A 27,673-nucleotide genomic window follows, 5' to 3' on the forward strand; every position below is an offset into this window, starting at 1 on the left:
AAGAATTAAAAATAACTTTTAAAAATGTGTTTGAAGATTATTAAAAGGAAAAGTAGGTGCCTTCAAAAACTGAAATGGATTTTTATTTTATTTTGCAAATGATATTTTATTGATAAAAAATGAATCTGAAATTGTTTTTAGCTAAATATGAGATACTTGATTAATTAAATAAATATTAGCAAAAGAAAATATTTACTTCTAAATATTATATAAGAAGTGATTTTTATGATTACATTTTTTTAGTTTATACATTACTTTTACAATCGAGTAATGAAATTTATTAAGACCGCCCAGTGCCTATAATTAAGAACAGCACCCCTATTCTTATTCTTAGAGGTGGGGTCAGTGCTATGCAAGCTCCTGACGTCACTGAGACCTATAAAGATCCATTGTGACGGGTCCCAGTGAATAGTTCTTGCCCTCCAAGCCCAGGTCTATAAAGAGCCTGGCCAATGTGTGGAAGTTGAGAGTTCGCATTTTTTCTAAACTCCCCCTCAAAGCCCAGATCCGTAAAGTATCAGGCTGTTGAATAAGGAGCAAGCTCTTAAAGAGCTTCTCCTTATTCAACATCCTCAGATTTAACCAGTGGTCCCCCGATGATGAGGCTCCTTTACAGCACCTCTATATGTTGAGTGACATTTATGACTGAGCAGCTACATAGGTGCATAATATATTACTTGGTTATATTAAATTAGATAATGAGAACATAAATTAACATTTAACCAGTGAATTCTGATACTGAACTCTTCACTGCTACAATGTTTCATAACAGTTTGGGCTCTGGAGCCTAGTCACCTAAAAAAAGCTCTTATGTTTTTATGAGTCAGCCCTGGGTAGATCCATTTACCTCTGTTGTATACTTTGTGACTTTCCATGTTTATTTTATTTTTTTACCCATTTATACTTGATGGTATAAAAGAAAACACTTGCCATACTTATAGGTAAAATTTGTCGTTAAACCTTCAATAATAAATATAATAACGTTAATTTATTCACAACAAAGAAAATGCTATTTTAAAAAAATAGTCAAATGCAAAGACATAGTTTATAATGACACAATCAGGAACAAACCATGCCTGTGGATTTGCCCCGACTCGCTCATTATTAAAATACATTTTAACTATCCACCATCAGTTTTTGTAAACTGTTATTAGATAAGATAATATAAATTACTTCTACTGGTACTATAAAATGTTTATCCACCTTATTGTGGAATACTATTTTGAGAAGGTAGATACTAAACGGCATATATATATAATCTTTTATTTATTATTTTGAAAGGCAACATTTTTTTCTATTCTAGACTTTTTTTATTTGAAAAAGAGCGGTAAATAAATACTGAAAAAATCCATTCAAAACAATTATAATTATTCGTGATTATTATCAGAGATAATGTAGAACTATAATTATTATTCAAATAAATATGTAAAGATTAGACGTCGAAATCGTTTACGTTTTATTTTTGTAACATGCGATAATTAAATACATCATTTTTAATTTTAGCATTTATTTCAGCAGTTTGTAGGGGTGAGCGCAGCGCTTGTCATTAATTTTGTCAATGTCAGTGTCAGTTGTCAGTTTGGTCGAACCCAAGGTTGGGGAGTTAGTATTAGTATTGTAGTATTTATTAGTATTTATAATCTGTGTTGAGGTGCGTAAAATTATTTGCGATGTTTTTATTGAGGAAGCTGTTCTTTTTCGAGATTTTACTTTTGTATTCACTTGTAACCGCTGAAAAATCACGAGGTTTGTAGAAATTGCTTATTTGAATACCTTTTTGACATCTGTCTGGAATTTACTATTATTTTATTACTATTATACTATTATTTTATTATTATTTGTATATTTGTTATAGATTCTCACTATCATTTTAACCTGATTCAATCGGAAACTCTTGAAGATGTTCAAGTTGAAGCTGCCAGAGAAGTTGTTAAACGCACACTGCCTGATAAATATGATTTGTTCAAAATATCTGTGGATAAATCTCAACTAAATAATGGCAAGGATACATTTTCGGTTTGTACATACGCTTGTTTGTGATTTACGAATATTATGGAGAGACGCTAAGAGATTTATCAATATTATACTCATTTCGAGTTTTTAAAATTTTTTGTATTCAATATTGAGTTTTCTTAAACAGTTAAATAATTGCCAATTGTGTTATTACAAAATTTCATTAAAATATATATTTTTTTTAGTAGTCTTTCAATATAATTTTATACTTTATCTGTTGCACTCTCTTCATAGCTGAATACCTGAATATTTTGCATTAAATGACTTTAATGAGGAAGTTCTTTGGTTTTAAAAAAAAAAACTTTTTAACCGACTATTAACCTAAGCCAAATTGTTTTTGTTTGTTTTGTATCAGCGCTATGATTTTTTAAAGTTTTGTATTTCTGAAATTACTCTAAAGTGTGATGTCTCAAGATCTCTTCCGCTTCTTCTCGGTTAGTTCCGCCAATTGGTCCGTTGTCTTACCGTAAATTGGAAATCTTTCATAACTCTCTTATCAGTGGTTGATTCATATGAACTAGTCACGTCGTTCAAAGTAGTTAGTTTTTATTAAAATATTTTTTATGATTTTTTTCCTACATTTTTAAGAAACTTTGCCCTACAACTTAATTCTCTAATTTTTGCTATGCGTAAGAAAATTTCCCATATGGCCAAAGTTCCTCATTATGTTGTATGAAGATTGTATTTCTCAGCATCTGAACTTGCTACTTTACTTGAATGTAGAAAGGCATCAAGAATTTAGGAACCTCTTATAATACTGTTGAAGTATTCCCGTGTTACATTATTGGACACGTGTACTGTTGTTTGGAAAACATGTGGCTGTTGGAATTTCACTAGAGTAATTAATTTTTTTTTTACAGATATTGAACAACAATGGCATTATAGAAGTTTCCGGTAGCTCCGGAGTTGCCGCTGTGTGGGGTTTCCATCATTACTTGAAGAACTATTGCAATTGTCACATTGGCTGGCAGGTCAAACAACTTCACCTACCTAAAGTGTTACCGCCAGTGAATATAACTGTTGTCGCTAAGGACAGGTATGAACATTACTGCTATTTTCTTTTAAGCAGGGTTCACGAGGACACTTTAATAGACCAGGTAATATTGTCAAGTCCCAGCTCCGTGGACAACCTTGACTGCGTAGGACAAGACAATTTGAGAAACGCAGAGCGCTGCTAAAATGAATAAATGATGACACGTATTGCGAGCGAGTTTGTGTAGACTATCATTTCTTTTATACCAAGATATATTGGAATTTTTTAAAGGATGGACTAAATAATAAAAAAGGATTAGTTAAATCTGGCAATTCCATCTACGCATTAGCATTAGAAGCTAATTTGCGTTTTCTCTGCACCGTTTGTTCCTATAAGTTGGGCAATCGATGCTGCACAAGCAGTTGTGTTCGCTATGCATACATATTAATTTTGTAATTTCTTCCGGATTCCGTCTACACGACGTTTTCGGTAGAAAAAGTGCGCGAGAGCAACACCCACCCGCGGAGCCTAGTGTCTGTTATCGTACTGTTCTGTTTGTGCGCGTTTACACGAGGACAATACGGCCGCGCATAGTGGTGGGGGTAAGCCACTGTTCCTCGGAAATAGCCTGTCCATCTGTCTCTAGGACATTACCTCCGGCCATTACTGTCCTCTGTTGACAATAGGTTCAATGCTGTCTTATGTAATGTCTATTTGTCGGTGTTTGTTATTATTGTTTTGATGTTGATGTCATCAGCACCATTCCACGTCCGCCCTCAAATTGGAGCCAGAGACGGTTCCTTAGTATGTTAGTGAACTGCTAAGTAAAAACATGTGTAAATAAATTATTAATAAATAATAAAAAATATGTAATACAAATGATCAGGATTTCAATATTATCGCAAAATATCTAGCGAAATCTCTAGCGGACGATTTTCTTATCTTGTCTGCGTCACGCAGTACTAGATATTTTAAAATCGTGGCTTAAGCGAGTTTCAATTTTTTTTTTTAACCTCATCAATAAAGGTTTCAGCTCACTTGATTTTCATTTTATTATACTGTTGTTTCATAATCATCATCAAACCCTTATCCACACGTGATGGTGCATAGGGAACGGCATTGGGATAACAAATGCAGCTTATTTCCATTATGTGTTACATGGAAGGTAAGGTGATGAGTCTTGCACCTTAGGTACTAGTCCAGGGACAGTGAAATATTATAGTGTTTTTATTGTAGTTTTCTACCTCATAGACAAATATTTCGTGTCTGCCTTCCCAGAAATCGAACCCAAAACCTCGAGAATGGTAGGCGAACACGTACTACACTATGATGCAGACTTTTCTCCACTCAATTTCCCTTTTCAGGATATTTTCCTAAGAGACGTAATGAAGTTTAAAACACCCTTCCGGTTCTATTTCACAATCAAAACTTTATTCTATATCTGCCCGGACACAGACGAAATGTTATTTACTTCTAGAAAATGATTTCAAAATTAATGTATTTGGGTAAATATTTGAAACTAGATAGCCCTTTCATACTAGCAAACCTGGTATTGTAAACATGTACTAATTTGTGTTTGAAACGCAAATATTTATTTTTATAAATTGTACAGGCCACACATAATTTCTGAATCCGTCTTGCAGGTTCCGTTATTACCAGAATGTGTGCACTACGTCGTACAGCTTTGTGTGGTGGGGGATGGAGGAGTGGAGGGGGCACATCGACTGGATGGCCCTCAACGGCATCAACATGGCTCTGGCTTCTCACGGGCAGGAGGCCATCTGGGAGAGGGTCTACAGGAAACTCAACCTTACGGACCAAGAGATAAAGGAGCATTTTGCTGGACCAGCTTTCTTATCATGGTAATTCAACTCCGTTTAAAAATGTTTAGAGTTTGACCAGTACTTGTCTACAAAGGTTTTGCTCAAAATATTATTAGTAAAAATTTACATAATTTTTGGTCCAGTAGCCCAAAAAGTTAGGCTGAATAATTGTTGCAATTTTGGCAAAGTGGGTCGCGTGAAAAAGTAAGGAAAGATAATTCGAACCGGGTTGCATGAAAAAAGTAAGGTAAATAAACCCAAAATAGGTTGCATGGAAAAGTAAGGTATTGCAACCCAAAATGGGTTGCGTGAAAAAAGGACGGTAAAACAACCCAAAATGGGTTTCATGGAAAAAGGTCAAAAAATCCAAAATGGGTTGCATGAAAGAACTAAGGTAAAACAATCCCTAAAAAGTAAGTTAAAACAATTCAAAATGGTTTGCTTGGGAGGATTAAAATTAGATAAATATGAAAAATTAGACATTTAAACAGCTGCCAATACTTCCTACTCCTTACTAAAAGTGTTTAATGATTAGAATGTCCTTCGATCCAATATTTTTGCAGAATACTGAACACACATGTTAACAGATGTGTTAGATACTCCAAATGTTTTGTAAGGTTTTAAATATATTTTTATGCCTTGACAAAGAAACCGTCATGTTCTGAAACCGATGGATAAATTATGTTTTATTTAGTGATTTTTAACAAATATAAATGTATAGTTATTTTATTACAGGCAACGCATGGGCAATATAAGGGGCTGGGGTGGACCTCTTAGTTCCCACTGGCATCTCCACTCCCTGAACTTGGAGCATTTTGTAGTAACGTCCATGAAGAATTTAGGAATGATTCCAGTCCTACCTGCCTTCGCAGGTCATGTCCCTAAAGCTTTTAAAAGGTAAAAGATGATAACATATTTTCAGACACGTTTCCTAGTAGATGAAATCAATCAAAAGAATATCCAATCTTTAAATACAGTTCTTGGCTGTATTTCTCTCACAAACATGAAAAGATGGTGGAAAATTAAAGATATTAAAAAACATTAATTCTCAAAGTACGCAGTGAGCGGTGGGCGAAATAAGTTTAAATTGACAATTTAAATAAGCCAATGACATGTCTATCTTCTTAAAGGATTTCTCCATCTCTGTTTTGTTTTTATATATTTATTATATTTTCAAATTCACTGTAATTGAAGTGCCTACTCGATGTATTGTAATTGAAGTGCCTACTCGATGTAATTGAAGTGCCTACTCGGGTGCGAATAGGTAAATTATGGCAGTGAAACTGAATATCATAATATTAAACTTTTTTTCTGCATGTCTGCAGTGGGTGCATGCCAGCAAAATTATTTTGGTATTTGTGGTGTAAAAATTTTGTCTTGTTGAATTTTTAGGCTTTTTCCCGAGGCAAAAATGACAGAGGTGGAACCCTGGAATGATTTTAAGGGAGACTATTGCTGCCCACTTTACTTGCAACCAAACGATCCCCTCTTTGGTGTTGTTGGGAAACTTTTCTTGACAGAAGTTAGTATGATCTTTAACCCATATATAAATTTCCTGATTCCAATAATTCAATAACGAGTTAGTTGCTCTTGTGTGTTAGTTAAACTTATATTTTATAAATGTGATATTTTCATTTAATTTTGGTGAATTTCTAGATGATTCAGGAGTTTGGTGCATCTCATGTGTACAACAGTGATCCGTTTAATGAAAACAAACCTACTTCGGATGATCCGGAATTCCTTCAAAGTGTTGGAGCCGCTATTCACCACTCCATGACAAGTGTAGACCCTTATGCTATTTGGTGAGCTGATATAATTAATAATTTATACATTCAAGTTCCTCAATTTTACAATTATTATTCTTAAGTTTTGTCACAAAATGTTAATTATTGTCTAAACATTATAAGCCTCTTTGACACGATCCAAGTTCGCTCATTTACCCACATCCTAGATAAACTCGCTTTCATTTCATTCAAGATTACGATTTCAACGATGGGCTATACAAATCTGTTGCTGTAAGGTGTCGAAGTTGTTGTGTTTGCAAGTATAAACTTGATGATTAAAAAAGGAAAATAAAATTATTCAAACTTGAAAAAAATATAACCTAGACATTTTATTTGATTTTGCTTAACAATTTAATTTTATGGATTATATTATTGCGTTGGGGAACCATCCGTTATTTATTCCCTGAGTTTTATTTCCACCTGGACTACACAATAATTATTGTGTTTTACTATTCTTATTCTGAAGAATGGAGGTCAGTGCTATTTAAGCTCCCAACCTGTGTATTGTGATAGGTCCCCGTAAATTAGTTCTCGCCCTCAAAGCCCAGCCCCCTCAAGTCCCATAGTAATAACCTTTGCGGTCTGATGGCTAAGACGTTTGACTCACGCATGAAAGGCTTTGATATCCGATGAGAACACAAATAAATCTAATGTGATTTTTCTCAAGCTTACATGTTCTATTCTATAACTAAGCCTTTGGCCTATTGTTGTTTAAAAAAATATTTAAAAATAAATATTAAGTCGGTAAAAATTATAACCATCTTTATATGTATAATTCATCACCGAACTCCTTCTAAACGACTGGATCGATTGTGTGTATTTGAGTGGGGGTCCCTGGATGGTTTAGACTCACAATTGGACGCGATAGATGAAATGGAAAAGATTGAAGTTTCAAACTTAATGTTGTCAAAAATTCGAATATATAAAATAAAATTTGCTGACCCAGCTAATAGCAGGCTAGCCAATGTTCAGGCAGGACAGCGTCTGTCGAGTCCGCTAGTAATATATATAACTGGGGTCAGATTTGGATAGTTTTTAAATGTATCTGCCTTAAAATTTTTTATTTGTTATTACTTATTTTATTATTTATTACATTATAATATTCAATCACAGTAGTTCATACACGTGTATCTAGATACCGGACTAGTGCGACAGAGACGACGCTCTGCAAAGTCAAAGTTATCCGAATATGGCCGGGAATCTCTTTCCTAAGCCCGATGTCCTTTATTTACTATCGGCTACTGTACAATGTTGTAGTTTATCACTTTAAGATTTCTGAATTTCTTATTGTTTGATGAGAATATTTAATAATTTTGGTTGAACTACTTCGCTTCGTGAAGTCCCTCAAATCTAGTAGTGTCTGACTGAGACCACTTTTGTTTTGCGCAAGACTCTTGCGAAGCTTGAATTTTTTTTCGTTATCCGAGCTAACACGGATAAGTAGGAGGCGGTCTGAGTCCACTCAAATCGGACACTGTTGTCCAAATGCTCTCAAATTACTGGTTGCCACAATACGAGTAGCATCCGAGTAGGTATCTGAGTGTGCTCGGATCAACTCAATGCGGTTACATATCTTTAGTAGTACTCGCTATATTTTATGATTCCTATGCAGTGTCCTTCGCACTATCGGGTGCGGACAGTATGATGATAAAGAAGATTTATAATAAGTGATAAATAATTTTCCAGAGAAATAATAAAATTACAAAATTTAGGTTGCTACAGAGCTGGATGTTTTTACACGAAGTATTTTACTGGAGTCCTAACAAAGTGAAGGCATTCCTCACTTCTGTTCCCGCGGTGAGTTGATTTCACACCCCTTCTTGGGACCACTACTGCTAACAGCTTTCCAGTACTGTGCTTGAATAACAATATATTATGTACATACATATATTCTATTAACTTTGTGCGTGTGTGTGTTGCAACTAACCATCACCAATAACTCTTGACTTATGCTGCATGCTTATTGTGTTCCGTTATAATACCAACTCTATGAATAATATATTATAAGTACAAAATATACTGCAATGGTACAGTGCATCAGATTGAAGGATTCCAATTTTTTTTTAAATAATTTAAGGTACCTACTCTAAAAATTCACTCCACGAACCACCAATCTTTTGCACACGAACCAAGATTGCCCTCAACAAGCTGCTGGTAGAGTCATATTGATTACAGAAAACATTGAACATAGGAACCTTTGAAATGAAACATTATATTTACAGAAACCGAATTTAATTACATTATATAATTTAGTTGACATTTCGTAAAGGATCTTTACTTAATAGATTCTAGAATCTTTAGAAGCAAGAACTAAAATGCACTAATAAAATAATATTAACTCTGGATTTAAATTTGAACAGTAAAAAAAATTGGTGAAACGACGCTGCGGAGATTTGTGAAGATCGTCATATCAGGTTTTGACTTCTGATTGATTGCCTGCTCGTGGTGCTGTCATATCCTCCGAGGAATCTGCGACCAGGTTTTAAAGGATAAGTCGCTCTCTGAAGGCTTCAATCCAGATATGAGTGGTTTCACATCTTGAAAGTTGTCCAAAATATAGATGATGCAAGTATAAAATTTAGAGATTTGAACTTGCACTAGTTCCTTGGATTTCATCATCGTATTGACATTAGAAAGTGGATAAATGGTTCCAGGATGAATTCTATTATTGTCAGGTTTTTTTCACACACAATCAGCAGGTTTTTTTTTACTGTCTAATGAGTCACGGTATGTGTGTTGTGCATTTAAGGGTAACCTATATTATTGCGATTTTATTTTAAATAAAAAAATGCTTTTATTTTGTTACTGAGTGAATAATTTTTCTTGCACCTTTTTTTTAACCAAAAATATTTCATTTGAAAGAATTTCGCCCTTTATACGAATTAAAATATCCATCCACCGTAAATCGTGGTATAAAAAAAAAAGCAATAATTTACAATTTGTTACAAATAAATATAGTGTTTTTTTTTGTTGAATGTTTTTGAGGATAGTTTTATAATGAAAAATTGAGTGCTTACATAATATTTGTCTGGGAATTGTATTTAGACTTTGTGACGTCAAAAATATTTCATTGTTTTTTTATAAACAGATTTTTATTATAATAAAACTATTATGATGATTTTATAATCATTAACACCTATAATTATTATACAAAAGTATAGTATAAAGTAGTAATTTTACAAGGGAAAGCAGTCAGTAAGTTCTTCAGCTTGAGGCTCTTGTAGCATTTCCACTGTTCTGGGATTTTTAGCTTTTTGATGCATTAAATTATGTTTATGAATTTAATAGACAAGGGCACTTGTAATCCAAGGAGTAAAATTTAGTTTCTTACATGGAACAGACTTTAAGCGGTAATTTTATTGATGCATTTACAGTGGTTAAGAGTTTGAGTAAGCACATCCATTGCTTTATCAACATTTGTCTCCGTGTAGACATTTTCTATTGTTCTTTTTGCAAGTCATTTACAAAGCTAGTGTCGTGAATGTCTTTAGTTTAAAAAATATTAGATTCAATTAAACTTACCAGGAGTTTTGTTGTATATTACATGGAGTTTATTACTAGTTTTAATATCTTCTTAGGAAAAACAGATTTTTAAATATGGTAATATGAAATATAGGCAATACTGAATGAATTTAGCCACTGTGGAAAGATTTGTTGAATTTACGAAACTATGGAGCGCTGAACTGAGAAAATATGGCTTGGCTCGTTTCCGTTTTGCAGCCGCTGGTAGCATATTATGTTAGTGATTGTGAACACTTTGTCTCTGGTGTTGCCAGAGGTGTCCATACAGAATAGTTTAGTGACAATATGTAAGATATCTTTTTTCTAACTGGATTTCTTATTTTTATTGAAGTATCTTTCAGCGTTCTTAACAATTTTACATTGATCAATCAGGTGGTTGATATGTTTTCTCATCTTAATGAGAACCTTAGTTTGAAAAAAAAAACAGATGATTTTTGATAATCATTGTTCAATAAGTTCACTTATATTCACTATACATTGTCACATACATACAATATTCACACACCCAGACACATATAACACACACCCTCAAATAATATATTATATCTCACCCTCACTAACATGTACAACATAATGTAATTGAGACACATTTTATGTATATATTTCTACCAACATATTGAAACCATTGTATAAGTTCTATAATGTGTTTTGTTTTTATGTGAAAAATAAAATAAAATCTAAATATACAGCTGCAGACGGCCACACAATGTTTAATTTATTTTTTTAAAAATATTTTTCAACTACATAATTCCTTATTTCCCACAAATTTCTTTAGGTTGTTACAAGGTTGGATGTTCATCGATACGTACTGGACCCCCCCAAAAGTTCACGCACTTCTTACCAGTATCCCTATTGTAAGATATTTATATTTTCTTTGATATTTGTTAATACTTATAATATACATGCATTGTAAACAATCTTACAAATATTTAGTTTATCAAGTGTAATCAATAGCTTCACTCGGCATTAATATAAATTACCCCAGTTATGAAATTACTTATGGTACCTAACAAAATGCTTTATTCATTTGCATGCTCTGTTTATAATAGATATTATAGTAATTAACAATGTTTTGAGTATGTTCAAATGTTTGTAGACTATGCTGGATTTCACTCACTATGGAGTTATTAAGATTTACATTTATTACAACAGAGAAGGAAAACTTGGGCGGAATGGTGAATGTTACACAAAATGTAAAGTGGCCTCTCAAACCAGGTCATAAGCCCTGTAAACGCCTAGACCTCTATATTCCCTTCTAAAAAATGTTGTCTCTCTCTATTCTAATAAATTTCAATGATAATAATTATTTTAGATTTTTGATAATGTATGTAATTTGATTATTTCATTACAAAATTTTAGATATTGCTCCTAATTACTAACAAATGACTTAAATCACCAGGATGATATGAAAAATAAACAAGTATTGAATAAATTTTTCTAATAACTCAATTAATTTTTAAATAATGAATCATCAGTTTTAATATTACATCATGTTGTTATTTTCTTTCTGTTTATTGAGGAAGTTCAGTGCTATGAGAAATTTGATACAAAAAATGTTTTCTTACATGTGGTAAAAATTAGAGCATTTAATTGTACTGCGAAGTTTCTCAAAAATGTATGAAAATTATATAAAAATAATTTTAATACAAATAAACTACTTTAAAACATCACAAATTTTTGTGAAGAAAAACCAATCAATTGTAGTGTTGTTATGTGTTGTAATAAATTTTTGGTTTCTGGGTAGCCATTTTTTTTTCAACGTTTAATGTATTTTGACAACTACGGGGATCTACTTTTAAATGACAGCACAACTCACCAACGACAATTTGTGATGTCACGGGTGGAGTAATTTCAAAATTCAAAACTAATCAATCATAACGATGATAATAGGGTACATAAAAATATGTCTACAGTTTTTGGGCTTAGTTTGATATTAACAAATAAACCACTGAACTTCCTCATTAGACTAAAGGAGTGGAGCCCATTGGCATTTTATATGATTTGTTGTATGTATTTTTTTGCCAGGGTAAGATCCTGATATTAGATCTCCAATCAGAGCAGTGGCCACAATATGACAGATTTGAGATGTACTACGGTCAACCTTTTATTTGGTGTATGCTTCACAACTTCGGAGCTACTCTGGGGATGTTTGGTGATTCTCAGAGTGTAAACACAGTAAGTATAAAAATTCACATTACATTCTATAATTAATTATGTACATTTGGATTAACAAGATGTAACTACCTTATTTTTTGGACCATATTGTCATATCGTCCGAAAAATATGGTAATTCTTAGTAAGAGGAGCAGGAAATGGCAGATTTATTGGCTCAGGTAGCAGAAGAAAGTCGCAAATTTGGGTTGGAAATAAACAAAACTAAAACAAAACTCTTGATTGCTGACGGAGCCAATATGCTACAACTATCAAATAGACTAAGGCCTTGAAAAAGTGCATGATTTTGTTTATTTCGGCCTATCCATCTCTGGGAGCGGTGCATGCACATAAGAAATTAAAAGACGCATCCTAATTGCAAAATACGCCAAAATACTGACCAAAATTTGGCAAAATCAAGGCAACTCGAAGGCAACTAAAATGTACATAGTGCGTACGCTTGTGTTTCAATATTCTTGTATGCCGCAGAAACGTGGACAGTTAAAGCATGTGAGCAAGAGAGAGTAGATGCCTATTGGCCGTATGCTGCCAATGTATTGTGCAGTTCTTCAGACACAGCCAGATGTGATTCAGAAGATCAAAAAAAAAAAAATAATCACGGGTAATGTGCCAGGATGAAGAAGCAGAGGCAGAGTTGCAGGGGAAATGAATGTCACGGGCGACCTACATGGAGTTGTGGAGAGGGCGCAGAGCCTTGAAGGGCAGAGACAAATTGTCAGTGGAATGGCTGGAGAGAGTACTGACGATCAAGACCCTCAGAGCTGAGGAACGACAGAAAAGAAGAAAAATTCATAGTTATTTAACCACCAAAATGGAAAGAGCTGGTGTAAAAGTTTTTATGGCGATTCTCGGGTGAATAAGAGTCTTCATTTTGCTTCAGGCAAGCACAGCTGTTATTGAAGAATAATTTTATTTTCTTTATAGACCTACAAAAATATTTGAACTTTTCACAATCACAGTTATGTTATACAATCGGGGACTGGTATAAAGTCTGCAGTAGCGGTTTTGTAGGTGAGATTAGTGAGGCGGAGCCTTACTAAAATCATACTCTACATTCATAATTTGGCTCGTTGAATAAAAGATTTATTATAAAAATATATCAACTTAAAAACAACTTTATTCCCATATCCAAAAACACAGTTTTTTTGCAAGGAACGGGCATCGCACATGACATCTCCAGTCTATTAATTTAGTCGCACTCCTGCAGATAACACGTGCTGCAAACAAAAAACATATTTATTTCAATGTAAATAAGGTTGAATTTGGAGTACATTGATATCGGTAAGAGCGCAAAGTAAACGGAGCCTCAAGCTTTAGGAAGAAAAATACTCGACGTGACAGTGTGAGTGAGTTTTGGCCTTGGGGGAATGTTTTGATCATAATAAAATCAAACGATCAAGCTGATTTTTATGGATCGTCCCAGATGAAGTAATATGAAATATTAAAGTCTAGTAGTATTGGAGTATTATATATATTGTAGCCTGACTAGAAAGTCTGTCAAAAAAAAAGTAGCAAACTATTAAAATCAAAATTGTAACAAATTTTCTGTTGGCTACACCAAATAATAAGTGGCTTGTTTTGAGTTTATTCATAATAAGGTCCAGTACTTATAATGTTAATATAATACGAGTATTATAAGGCAAGGTCTACAAATTAGGCTATGTATATTCTGATAAAGTAGGTAATCTGTATATCAAGTTAATTTTGTAATAATAATCATTTTATTTCATCATCATCATTATCATTATTCCCTTTCCGCACCTTACACACCAGGTACACCAATCGCAGCGTATCTTGATCATTTTGTTACATGAAGTAAGATGATCAGTCTCACGCTTCAGGTACCAGTCCAGGGACTATGAAATATTTTTAGTGTAAAAACACCCTTTTAAATAAATATTTCGGAAAAGGGGAGGAGGGGCTTGACTGGCATCATCTCCCATCTAAAGAAACATTTTGTGTATCTTCTTGTTCTTTTATTTTCTCTTTCCCGCCAATGTACAAACAAAATTGTACAGAAAGTAAAATAAATAAATGAATTAATAATGATGTATTTTGTCAGGATGTATACACAGCCAGATTAAACCCTAACAGCACAATGGTGGGTATTGGCCTCACCCCTGAGGGAATCAACCAGAACTATGTGATGTATGATTTGATGCTGGAGTCAGCACTGCGTGAGGACTCTGTGGGTATAGACTCTTGGGTCGGGAACTACACAGTGAGGAGATATGGCGCCAGAGACAATAACGTCGTTGAGGCCTGGACCATTCTGATGGTCAGTATAATGTTGTTTAATTCATTTACTATGTATGATTTCTGACTCCCATTCTTGTGATGAAAAAATAGTTGATATTTAATGAGAATATTTAAATCAATGTTCACAAGGAAAATAATTCAATAATATCGAAAACATAGTTTAAGACTCCCAGAAATAAGAGGAAATTAAAATTCTTAGATGTTCATGGCCGTTTAGATGCACAATGAGTTTCGCTTCATCGACATGTGCATTAAACCCTGATGATGGGAACTGCAATGCGATCCAAAATGTCGGAAAATAGTGCGAACGACACAGAGCACAATAACTCATAATAATTCATTGTGTAATATGAAAATTGGCATATTTACCAAAGCTAAGATGAATTTTGGCTACATAATTTATTATATAATTTAATAAATCCCTCAAATAAAGTCGAGCTTAAAATAACTTTTAAAATAGTATTCAATGAACGAATTTCATGACTTGCATAAATTCCTTCAGTCAAGACATCAATATTTTCTAAATTCTTCAAATTTGTCATATGTTTTTTTTTTTAAATGGTTGTATTAAAAACCCATCGACGAGCTATTGGAAGGTCTACTGTATGATACTTTATTTCACAAATCAAATTCAGAATTTATTATTCACAAATAATGTCAACAATATTTATGGCTCATGAAATTAAAAATGGTCAAATAGTGTCATTCAATTTTCATTGTTTTTTTTTACAGAATAGTGTATATAATTATACAGGGTTAAACAAGATTCGTGGAAAATATGCCATAACCCGACGTCCTAATCTAGACATACAGATGTGGGTATGTATCACTTTTACCTTTTTGTATATGAACACACTTGACATTTGTCACTGCCACGTGAGGATAGCCAAATGTTAAGCATTACATTAAATAATCTAGTGATAGTGATTCGTGACATTTGTAGCAGCTTGAGGATTGTCAAATGTCTGTACGCAGCTTAAGTGTATAAAAAATATGTACATAATAACATTGCTATTTATTTATCTTATTCTAGACGTGGTATTCCAGTTCAGACCTTTTTAAAGCTTGGAAGTTGTTTATTGATGGTAGCAAAATGTTGAATTCTTCACATGGATATAACCACGACTTGGTAGATGTAACTCGACAAGTTTTGCAGTATAAGGGGGATCAAATCTATCCATTAATAATGGAAGCCTTCCAACTTAAAGACCTTATAGGGTTTAAGTAAGTTAAATTTTAAATCATCATTTCAAATTGATTTCATTTAGATACTTGGTGTTGGTGAAGGAGGTTCTCGAACTCTATATTGGCCAGACTCTGTTCATTCTAATATAATATCAACTAGTACTTTTACTCCAGGAGAGAATGAACCCCATCAGTAAGTAGGAACAATGACACAATGAGGAAGCTAGAAAATTGGTTAATAAACTAAACTTAGCGAAATTTAAAAAATATATTTATATTTGTATGTATCATATTATTAACGCTATGATTTTTAAAATTTTTGTGTAATTTTGAAATTACCCCGCGTATGATCTCAAATTCTCTTCGGTGAGTTCTGCTGATTGGTGAATTTGCTTCCCGTAAACCAAAAATCTATCACAACACTAATATTGGTTGACTAGTGACATTGTTCAAGTAGAGATGGGCGTTTAGGTTATTCAAAAGATATATCAGTAACAGTTACCGTTTCACAAATTAAACTTTTTTATGAAACAGTTTCTAAATACCAGTTAAGATCAGCGTTAGTAAAAAATCTAGTACAAGCAATTGCTAAAACAGTGAAACTATTTTCACAAAAAAATCAAAGTTCAAAGTATGTAGTTCATTTTTATTATTAATTTTATTATTTTATTATAAAATTTATTATTAATAAAAATGAACTACATACTTTGAACTTTGTAAAAATTAATGCTCTTATTTTTAACCCCCCTCAGATTTTTTTTAATATCCAATTTCCCGTAGCAATGAACTTCATCATTGACAGTTAATTGTAAAAAAAAATATTGAATACTAAAATACATTTAGTTTTTTTAAGTTTTTTTGTTTTCTTTTTATAATTGACACAATTACTTTTGTGTATACTTTATGTATTTTCAACTCATTTTTAAAAATCATAATTCATCTGCTATATTTTCCTTTCCTTCCCACTAAACAAATAGATAATAGAGAACTACTGCTTTTTGTTTTCATGTATTTAGAAGCAAATTTTTCCCCTCTTTTTTAATATGAATTTTTTTTTACAGAAAGTATTCTGATATCTTTATGGACATATTCGCAGATCTTCAAGAAATCCTTTCATCGAGTGAAGATTTTCTTCTGGGAAAATGGTTAGAATCAGCTCGGGCAGTTGGATATGATGAAGAGGTTTCGATAAATTTCAATTGTTTTCTTTTCGTTTTTATGAATTTTGTACTATTCATTAAAAATAAATCCCTCACCTTCGATTCAATTTCATGTAGAATAATTTTACTTTTTTTAGGACATGAAGCAATTTGAATACAATGCGAGAAATCAAATTACGCTTTGGGGACCTGATGGAGAAATTATTGACTATGCAAATAAACAGTGGGCAGGTTTGTTTTTTGAAATCATTGTTGCTTATCTTAAAGCTTTCATAACTCTTTTTTGTTTAACTCTTTGTCCACTGAACATTTAGTACAGTTTTTGAACTTTTTATTTTTGAATTATGATATTTGTAGCTTGAAAAGGATTATATATATTTTTCTTTTTGTTTCTTTTAATCTATGTAAAAAGAAGTGGTAGAAATTTATACTGTCTCTCTCTCTCTCTCTCTCTTCAATCCGTGCCTCATGTCTGAGAATGGTGATTACGCCTGACTCCAGGTATGGCTCATTTGTGGACAGTCTCCCTCCATCTGGAACGGTCTTGTGCTCTTCTACAGGCATTCGTCAGTGATAATTCTGATAAACAAGGCCGCTCCATCTTGTCGGTTGACGTCCACATGACCTTGTCCCTTCGACACTTCCCAGGAGAATAATTTTCTCCAAACTATCAGAGTTCCCCCTGGAAATATGTCCAAAGGCTGTACTGTCAGGGAATTGTTAATAAAACGTTGTCATAAAAATAAATGAAAAACCCGCATTATAATTAAACCACAAAAATATTTGATAAAAAAGAACTTACTTGCTATCATAATTATAATATTGAGGTTTGTAAAGGAGTAGTAATTTTACACAGCCAAACGGGTGATAGCTCTACGCAAAACTGATCCCCGGTAGCCATGTTTTAAAACTAATTATGTACTTCAAAATGGCTGAAACTACTAAAAAATGACCAAATATTAAAAAATGACAAAGACCGTGATTAGTTACATCGAATGCATTTTCATGTAAGTCATTTTACACCTGGATAAATATTTCCGTCAGGGAGCAATGGGTTAGTTAGCGAAATTGCCCCTTTTTACTGAATTAAAAATTACAAAATCATCTCATTGCATTAAATATTTTATTACTGTATGCATTAAAAATATATTTCAACAATACTTATTTATTATTTTCAGGAATCGTATCAGACTTCTTCGCTCCTCGGTGGAAAGGATTCCTCTCGGCCATGTATAACTCGCTAGATAACAATTATAAGTTCAACAAAACAGCTGTACAAAACACCATATTCAGCACTGTGGAGAAACCATTCACATTCAGCACTAAAGCTTATCCGACATATGCCATAGGTAAGACACTACCCCAGTAGATATGTATTTTTCTTATATATATATACAAAGTTATTAGATACAAAATTGTCTCAATACTGGCCTTTTTTGTTTGCTTTGCTATCAGCACTGCAAAACAGATCAACCTTTGTACAGACTTTATAATATAATTAGGTACTGTTTTCTTTAAATAATATAAAATGAAAAATCACAAAGTCAGTGCTTTGAATATTAATTTTACTGTTTTATTTTTTAGGAAATCCTGTGGAAATAGCAACAAATCTATTCTTGAAATATCAAAACGATATTTTTCCAGATGTCCCCATCAACATTATTCCAAAGAACGTTGAGAGATCTCAAATGGCATATAAAAAACTCCTTTACAGGCAACAGAGAGAAATTGAAGTGGAAATGACAGAAAATGATATCCTTTACAATTTTATTCCTATTCGGTGAACATATTCTACTGCCTTGCAGTGGTATTTCTGTAAACCTGTAATTTTTTGTACAAATTATACTTTTTTTTATAATAATGGTAGGTATTTTTATTATTTTCAATGTACATTGTATTTGATAAAGTTACAAAACTCCCTTATCATACTCGCATAATTAATTCTCTCGGGCAAAATGTTTGTGATTTTTAATTAATCCTAAAACCAATTACAGTAAATCACAACTGGCACTAACTTCATTTTCACTAATGAAATATTTGAACAATAGTATTTTGAGTATGTCCAAATGTTTTTAGACCGGTTGGATTTAACTCCCTATGGAGTTATTAAGATTTACACTTATTGGAACATAGGGGGAAAATTATTTTTTTATTTGCAATTTGTTATTTAAAAACCCTTACGGATTTCATTTATTTAACAAAATATTTTTTCTTTTTAAAATTAATATTCTATTGTTAATAATAATATTTTTAACATCTTTTGTAAAAGGAGTCTATATTTCCAATTTCACTAGGGAATGTAATCCAGCCTGTCTACAAACATTTGGATGTATTCAAAATATTGTTGAAAAGTATTTTTAGGCTTTACCTAGTAGGTGAATTAATTCAGCCAGATAAATCTTACCCACATCAATAAAGGTTTCAGTTATTTTAGTTTTACGTTTTATTTTGAACAGTGTTATTACCAGTAAATATAATGTAACATAGAAATGATAAAAGCAATACATAATAACAAAAAAATAGAAATAAACAATATTTCATATTAACAGTATTTTGAGTTTGTCCAAATTTTTGTAGATAAGGACTGGATTTAATATTTCAATATGGATTCATTATTTCATATAGTTCACTCCTGTCTAATAGCATTAAATATCGTACCCCCCTCATCCTGCAACTCCTACCTTTACAAAGACAAAATTACAAAAAGACTCGTCTTATTACCTCCATGTGTTAATACTAGTAAATAATTAACACTGTTAGTAAAGTATACCTTGATAAGGAAGCTTGTGTAACTTCGAAACCGGTCTATAAAAAATAAAAAAATAAGTTGCGAAAAACAATGTCGTTTTATTTAAATTTTAATTATAATAAATAACCACAAAGTTAGTGCTTCAAATATGAATTTTATTTTTTATTAAAAAAAAAAATACCAAAAATTAGCCTTCATTATGGCGGTGCACACTATTAAAAATAGGTTTAAAGATCATCCTAGATTATTGCTGATTCTCCACTTCAGCGGGAAGGTAACACCCTCTCGCTCCGCAGCGGTTCTTGCAGCACTTATGTTTCCCTCGGCAGTCATTATCCCCCGAACACGTGTTGGAGCAGTACCATGGACCTCCCGGATTTTCTGGACAGCTTCCGGGCTTCACTAAAAACATAATTCCTGCTTAGTAACAAAATAGTGTAAACAAGTGAGGATGTTGCAGACCAATCCCCAGGAGAGGATATGGAAATAAATAGTATTATTTTTATGGTTAGTATCAGCTCATATTATGTACTTTTTCTGGTTTACTTGACTAATTAAATATTAAAAATTACAAATTACTAATTATATCTTAAATATTATTTAACTATTTATTTATTTTAATTTATTTTATTTTTATTTTCTTTCTGTTGACGCCCATGGGGCTTTTACATTATACATACTTTATAATAAGAAAAAGTTACACATTAAACATAATTAACATTTTATCAAATATAAAAAATTTTAAAAAATATTTTTTAAATTTAAAAATAAAGTTTCATAGTTAACATAATACACTATTAAGACATAATAATACATACATTATATTATGTTTATAATATAAGGCATAGTAGGATTAAAATAAAACATAATTATTATTATTATTATTTTTTTTTAAATATATCAGAGATGAAGTTGTTGAAATATGGAAGTCTAGTCACTAACAGAGCTTATAATCTGTTATCAACTGGGTTCTATGATCACTGTGACTTATATTCATGTATGGTATTTGTATTGAATATTATTGTTTGAATATTACATTTGCATGCGTGTGTTTACGTGTGTAATTGTTGGAAAAGGGTAAGTTAAGTGAATATTCACTTAAATATTTATTTAAATTTATTTCATTTATCCTTTTTTTTTCCACATAGTAAAAAATGGTTAGTAATAAAAATAATGTGACCTCACTGGTGTTACCCGTGCCGAGGACACTTCACGAAATACTTTTTTCAAATATTTTTACATGTGAGAATATACAATGAAGTCTTAATATACAGAGATAATTATCAAAATGTTCAGACAGTTTAAACACTACGTATTTATGTATACCTTTATTATTTATATTATAAAACGCACAATAAAAGAACAAAACCAGCATAAACTATAGGTACATTTGTGGAGCAGTTGATTGAATATTGGTTTGGGCAAATGAGACAATCCATTTTACTTCTACCCAGCTCCACTGTCCATTTTTTTTATCATCATTCCCTTTCCGCACCTAATGGTGCATAGGGCACTGGATTGGTACACCAATCGCAGCATATCTCGATCAATATGTCACATGAAGGTAAGATGATCAGTCTTACGCTTCAGGTACCAGTCCAGGGACTATAAAATATTCTAATGTGAAAACACCTCTTTAAATAAATATGTCATGTCAACCATGTCGGGAATCGAACCTGAGATCTCTTGCATGGTAGGCAAACGTGCCGACGAGGCCATTTTTTTATAGCCTTTTTAATCATTTTTTCGTTAGGTACTAATTGTTTTAATGTACAGTGGAAGTAGGTCATAGATTTTAATCGCATAATACTCAAAATCCCCTCGTCTGAAAGGTATGGTATTAAAATAAACGTCGGATTGATAGTATAATAATTAAGAAGAATTTATGTGGATATAAAGATTGTGTAAATTAATGTGTAAGCTAACGGCTATAAAAGAGATGTAAAAAAATGACCAAAATAATTAAAAAAGTGTTTTGCACTATTTATACAAATCTAATGGTTACCATACAAATCTAAGAATAGGTACCTAACGCATAACTACAAAGGTAGAATTCGAGGATTTATGTTTTTTTGTGTGCGTTCACTATGCGATGATTAAACGTCAAATAAATATGAACTCGTGAAATCAAATATGATGATTTTCAATTAGAACATTATTGTGACCTTAATAATTATCCAAAACACTTAATTTGGTTGAATTGACCAAACCGTGTTCGTTTTTTCCGTTTTTCAGACAGTTTTATTCATCATTTGACGTTTAATGTTTAATCATCAGTATGACCATTATATGAAGCGAAGTGTAGTCGCATAAAAAAAATCCTTAAATTAATTACTCTCTAGAGTAGAGAAGATTCAAAATACCACCCCAGAAAAAGCCAATAAACAAAGAAGAAGAAAATGTATTATTACGAAGATAAAAACTTTTGCAAAAATATCAACAGATAGCATTCAAATAATGTTGTGTAAGAAAAGTGTTAACACATGACATTGAGGGTCTGTTTCATACGTAGGTAGGTATAAAAATATAGTAGGCATATAATATATGTATGTATACAATTTTCGATATTGGAGATATAAAAAGTTCAAGCATTGGCAAAATAGTAAATGTTAACAGAGCATAAAAAAATCACTTGAACAAGCAATGACAGGTCAAGCTCTGTAATGCCTGGACTTCCATGTTCCTAAATAATACCCTTGTCTCTGTTGAGGTATAATTTATTTTTAATTTGTATTCAGTAAACAAATATTATATAATTTATGTAACATAACGTTGCTATTTCTAGAATCAATTTTACAATTCGTAGGATTTCTCGTTGATTGTAGGTATGGGGAGCTCCTACACCATTTGGAGATGATAGAAGAAAACGACGCTGATGCTTCGATGTGCGATATTCATGCTAACTCATTTCTAAACTGATTTGATCTGAATTCTACTGCCTAATCATCTCTCTTCTCCTCCTCTCTTCATAGTATAGTGTAGATTTTTAGTTTATTTTTGTTTCAAATTTTAAACTAAAATAAATAAATCAATCAAATAAAATACTCATGATACCTAAGGATGCTATTGCTTCTTTTATAGTAATTGTCCATAGTGTTCTCTTTACTTTTGAGTGGGGAATTGAAATAATATTATATTTCCATTATTGTCAGCAATTTGACATCCATGCTAGGTAATAAGGATTTTGGATGTTTTGATTATTTTGTTGTTTACGTACGGGAAATACTAGATTCACCTTCTGCACTGTCAATATTAAGTTGGGTGACAATGATAATTAGTTTCCGGGTGAATCCCACCTAACTTCATTATTTTTTATTCTTCTTGAGATGCCTTGTCAGGTCCCTCCGACGTTGGCGATCACTACAGCGAAAGCATCTCGGTCTTGCGATACTCCGCAGCCAGGACAACTGCTTAATGGATGTATTCGCCATAGTGATTCCTGGGAAAAGATGACCAGAGTGGTTTCCCGTTGCCTTCTCTGGGCTGGTATTCCAAACGAAATTATAGCGCGGTATAGCGCGTTTTTACGTACTAAATACGCATTATAGCGCGCTGTAAACGCGTTCGGAATACCAGCCCTGGTGGATTTTTCTGTCGAGGTTACCTTCCCTTAGCTGGTTGGTTCTGGTTTGGAGGCGCCAGAAACTCGCCTTTCATCCTCTCGTTATCTGCTGTGATCACACCGTTATGAGTGTGATCCCATTGCCCGGGGTTCGTGACGTGGACTCTAACGAGTAGGACTAGTCAGTAGTGTTACCGGTGGAATGTAACTGGGCGTTTGCAGCATTTTATAAAATCACACCCTCCAGCAAGATGTGACTCACTGTGATCCTACTGACAGTTTGAATTTTTTAATAATGTCTGAATTTTTTTACCTAAGCGCGGGTTCTGGACAAGGGTGACGGGGCGCGTGCAGACCTGTCCCCCACACTCCGTGCCACAGCACTTGGCTTGCTGGGGGCAGTCCTGGTCTTGGTAGCACGCGGCCCAGCACACCCGACGGGGCAGGAGCGGGGGGCACGAGCCCGCCTTGCGGACGAGCAGAGACGGAGCGTCCTGGCTTCTACTGACATCTGAGAACAACTTACTCATCAATAAACAAAGTTGAAAAAGGATTATGAATGGGAGTCTAGGTAGAAAACTCCAACATAAGCCTTCCATACATTTTGCCAACCTCACAATAAGAAAAGGGTAATCGTCATTCCCTGAATTACAAATTATTTTGGAGAATGAACATTAAATTGTGTTATTCCAAGATTGTTCAATAATCTCCGTTATTAAAATCTTCAAATGAAAAAAAAGAACTTAATAAAATATTTCCATAGTTAGAGATAGTAAATGTTATTTATTAAACGTATTTTCCATTTATGCATGTGTATAAAACAAACCTGTTAAAAAATGTGTCCCACAGAAAAGTTACTTGACTTCATGGGCCTTACTTACAAACCTGGTGTAAAGTTACGCCTAGGCATAGTGATAGGATAAGGATGGTGTTCCCATACTTATTCTACCACTATGCCTAGGCGTAACTTTATACCAGGGGTGGTATTCTGAATCTTCTCTATCCCCTAGAGAGTGGTTAATTTTGGGACTTTTAATTTTTTCATGCGACAACACTTTTCTTCATATAATGGCCACACTGATGATTAAACAGCAAATATATGCATATATATATAAATATTTGAATAATTTATACAGCGCAATTTTTGTGAAAATCACCTCAAGGGCTTTGTACAGTAAATATATTTCCCATCACGTCTTGCAGCTACAGAGCGCATGGACGGTTGGGATTCTAGTTCCTCGTTTCCAATTAAGATAAATTTAAATTATAACAGATATGAGATTGATCACAGCGCGTCTTATTTTATTTTATTTTTATTTCATTAGAAAGCCAACAGACATTTATAAATTTATAAGATACAATTATACTATAAATACATATCATAAAGTCCAATTAGAGGCTTCCACATAATATTGTTATTGTAAATGTTGTCACATAAAAATTATACATAACTTAAAATAACTAATCATACAAAACTTATAATATTACTAGAAATGTAAATGTAAATGTAATACATATTATTCAAAATATATCTACTTTTGAATACTGGTCACACAGTTGCATATTATAATAAATAATACGTCTTGCAGCTACAGAGCGCATGGACGTTAAGAAATCGAGCCCCCGTTTATATAAGTTGACGAAAAAATTTAGTGTATTAATGAAATTAAAAAAAATATAATATTAATAATAAAAAGGAGTAAGATTTCAACACGCCTTGCAGCTACTAAGCCCATGAACGGTTTTAATTCTAGACCCCATTTCCAAATTTTGGTATTAATATATTTGGTACAAACGATGTATTAAAACTGTTTAAAAACGGAAAAAAGTAATACGGTTTAGTCAATGAGGAACTTAAGACCTACAGAAACTTTCCAACTTTTCAAAACATTCCAACTGTTGTGTAGATTTGATTATTTACTCTTTTCACAAAAGTCCTATTATCTTAGTTTCACTTTTCTATGGCTGGCTACTTTCTGCATAACTACGTTCATTTTCCAAGTAGATTTAAGTGCTCCGTTCACCCTGTTCCCGCACTTGCCTTCCTGATAATATCTTTTTCATTTCTGTATTGGAAATATAACCAGGGACCCTAAAGATGGTAGGCAAATGCGGTAAACATTAGGTACGCCAAGACGAAGACTTATCATAATATGTGAACCTTTAAACATTACTTTCCAATATGCGAAAATAGGCTACTCTACAATAACGTGTTATTTTGATCAAATTATATTATTATGTAAAAAGCCATATGTTGATACAAATGCATAATATTATACATTGGTATCTCAAGAGCTTTATGTAATCATATTAACGAGTCTAAATACCGTTAGTATTGCGACTAAACGCTTTGAAAAATGAAAGGCAGTCCGTAATAAATTAGTAAAATGGATACAAAAAATGTTTTCTTACGCGCGATAAAACATAAAGCATTAAATTATAAAGCAAAATTTATTGAAAATATACGAAAAAAATATGAAAAATATTTTAAAAACAACTAACTACTTTGAACGACGTCACTAGTTCACACGAATCAACCAATTTTTTTATTTTTTTTTAAAGGAATAACCCGCTAAGCCTCTATTTTGAGGCTTGTCAGCAGTTGGGATAGAGGGGATATGGAAGAAGGTAATGAAAAATACACCACAACACCCAGACCAATTGAGAAAAAAATCTTTCTTGGATTTTTTTCTTGCAACTGGCGGGAATCGAACCCGCGACGCCAGTTTCACAGATAGCCGTCTAACCAACTGCGCCACGGCGCCTGTCGATAAGAGAGCTGCGGAGGATTTCCGGTTTACTAACCATCAACGGACCAATCGACAGAACTGACCAAGAAGAAGCGGAAGAAAACTTTCAAAGTTTCAGAAATACAAGATTTAAAAAAATCATAGCGCCAATACATTTTTTTTTAAATGGCTTAGTTTAAGATTGTATTAACAAATAAAATAAAAACACTAAACTTCCTCGTTCAACATAATTAAGTATTTTGGATAATGCTTAACGTCGCCATCATTTTCTTAAATTATCATGAAAACTATTTTTAGCAATAGGTAGGTACTAGGTATATATTTTTCTAATGCTATAATATTAATGTGCTTTTTAATGCAATAAATTAGAACTACTTGTACTTGTAAAATATGTATTATCAAGGTTTTGGGTGTTTTTCTTAATAGTGCATATTATTATTGCGATTTATGTTTTATTTCCAATTCTTGTAATTTTAAATTTAAGATCTATTATGTTCCATGTACCTATTTAATTTTTTTTAAAGGTTTATCTATTTTTCGGTTTTGTCTGTAATATTTTTTTGCTCCCATTTAACATTTGTAAACACTGTTTATTTCTGGCTAGTATTACCAAGAATGGCAAAAGCCATAATAAATTAAAAAAATAAAACTTGCATGTAATAATATTATGTTGCAATTCCCCGCGCGTTTTATTGGTGCGTAGGAATAATAGTTTAATACCTATTTTACCTTTAGGTAGGAACTGGAAAAGATAATAACTAAACGCTAGGCGGAAACTCTATAAAAAAATATTAAAGGTTTTAAATAAATAAAGCGATTTCGTACATACCGATTAAACAAATCCCCGCTGCTATAAACACAAATAAACTGAGTGGGTGACTCATTTTGCAAGCTAACGATCACTTTGTAATTTGTACCTCAATGCCGAGCAACTGCCGACCCAACTACCTTCATTCGCCAACACTGAAAACGAGTGTGAGGGATACCTCTAGTGCCGTGTTTAATATAAAGCGGATAGGACTTGTTAAACAGCCGATATCTGACCGCAAGGATAAAGAAAATAATTATTTACTTGTAATTATGACGCGGCCGGCCAGGGCTGGTATTCTGAACGCTGTATAATAGACGCAGAGAACGCTTTGCTAGCGCGTATTTAGTACGTTAACACGCTAAAAACTAGCGTTCAGAATGCCACCCCAGATCTGGGCCCGTTTTGCAATGGGAAGGTAATAGATTTATCTTTTAAAAAATATATATTAACATATTTTTAGAAATGTTTAATTACATGTTTCCGATGATGAAACTTACGTTTATATACGCACCAGTAGCTCAATCACAAATAACTACTGACGTGTTTAAAAACATGCTTACATTTGTGCGATCACAATGAACAATAATGAACATAAATGTTATATTTAAAAGCACTAACTTTGTGGTTATTCATTATATAAATAAAACAACTTTATTTTTAACCACTATTTTTTTATTGTTGTTTTTTTTTTCACCGACCGGTTTCAAAGCAAACAAGCTTCTTCGTCAAGGTTTACGTAACTAATGAATTCTTTCTTATTTTATTTTTATCATGTTAACTAAATACTACACGTGGACCTAATAAATTAAGTCTTTTTTTCCTTACAAGGGTGGTAATTTGATTTAAATATTTTCGAAACTAGACAGGAGAGGACTAAAAGAAATATTGTTTATTTGGTTATTAATTATTT

General features: G+C 32.7%; 2 protein-coding genes across 5 annotated transcripts; one reads left to right on the forward strand and one right to left on the reverse strand.

Moving 5' to 3' along the window:
- The first annotated feature begins 1,423 nt into the window (after nucleotides 1-1,423).
- Nucleotides 1,424-18,749, forward strand: Naglu (N-acetyl-alpha-glucosaminidase). 4 transcript variants are annotated; one of them, XR_015824788.1, is made up of 17 exons: nucleotides 1,424-1,746; nucleotides 1,856-2,016; nucleotides 2,874-3,049; nucleotides 4,630-4,848; nucleotides 5,545-5,706; nucleotides 6,202-6,331; nucleotides 6,466-6,611; nucleotides 8,306-8,390; nucleotides 10,891-10,969; nucleotides 12,141-12,290; nucleotides 14,350-14,565; nucleotides 15,279-15,365; nucleotides 15,580-15,770; nucleotides 16,793-16,913; nucleotides 17,029-17,122; nucleotides 18,070-18,240; nucleotides 18,476-18,749. XR_015824788.1 is itself a non-coding variant. In XM_088239655.1 (16 exons), exons 1-16 carry the CDS (start codon nucleotides 1,671-1,673, stop codon nucleotides 18,673-18,675), a joined length of 2,385 nt encoding a protein of 794 aa, XP_088095781.1. In that variant the 5' UTR covers nucleotides 1,424-1,670; the 3' UTR covers nucleotides 18,676-18,749. The 4 variants fall into 4 exon arrangements, 3 of the variants coding, with proteins under 3 accessions (XP_088095781.1, XP_088095782.1, XP_088095783.1); XM_088239655.1 differs by lacking the exon at nucleotides 10,891-10,969; XM_088239656.1 differs by lacking the exon at nucleotides 8,306-8,390.
- A 969-nt stretch (nucleotides 18,750-19,718) lies between these two features.
- LOC148272720 (whey acidic protein-like) lies at nucleotides 19,719-26,950 on the reverse strand. Its single transcript, XM_088239658.1, has 3 exons — nucleotides 26,782-26,950; nucleotides 23,516-23,713; nucleotides 19,719-20,042 (listed from the first exon to the last, which is right to left on the reverse strand). The coding sequence occupies exons 1-3, from the start codon at nucleotides 26,834-26,836 to the stop codon at nucleotides 19,885-19,887; spliced, it is 411 nt and encodes a 136-aa protein (XP_088095784.1). The 5' UTR covers nucleotides 26,837-26,950; the 3' UTR covers nucleotides 19,719-19,884.
- Nucleotides 26,951-27,673: the final 723 nt, after the last annotated feature.

This window comes from Micrasema longulum, unplaced genomic scaffold (genome assembly GCF_059751315.1).
Source record: "Micrasema longulum isolate JH-2025_06_02 unplaced genomic scaffold, ASM5975131v1 h1tg002218l, whole genome shotgun sequence".
NCBI classification, from domain to species: domain Eukaryota; kingdom Metazoa; phylum Arthropoda; class Insecta; order Trichoptera; family Brachycentridae; genus Micrasema; species Micrasema longulum.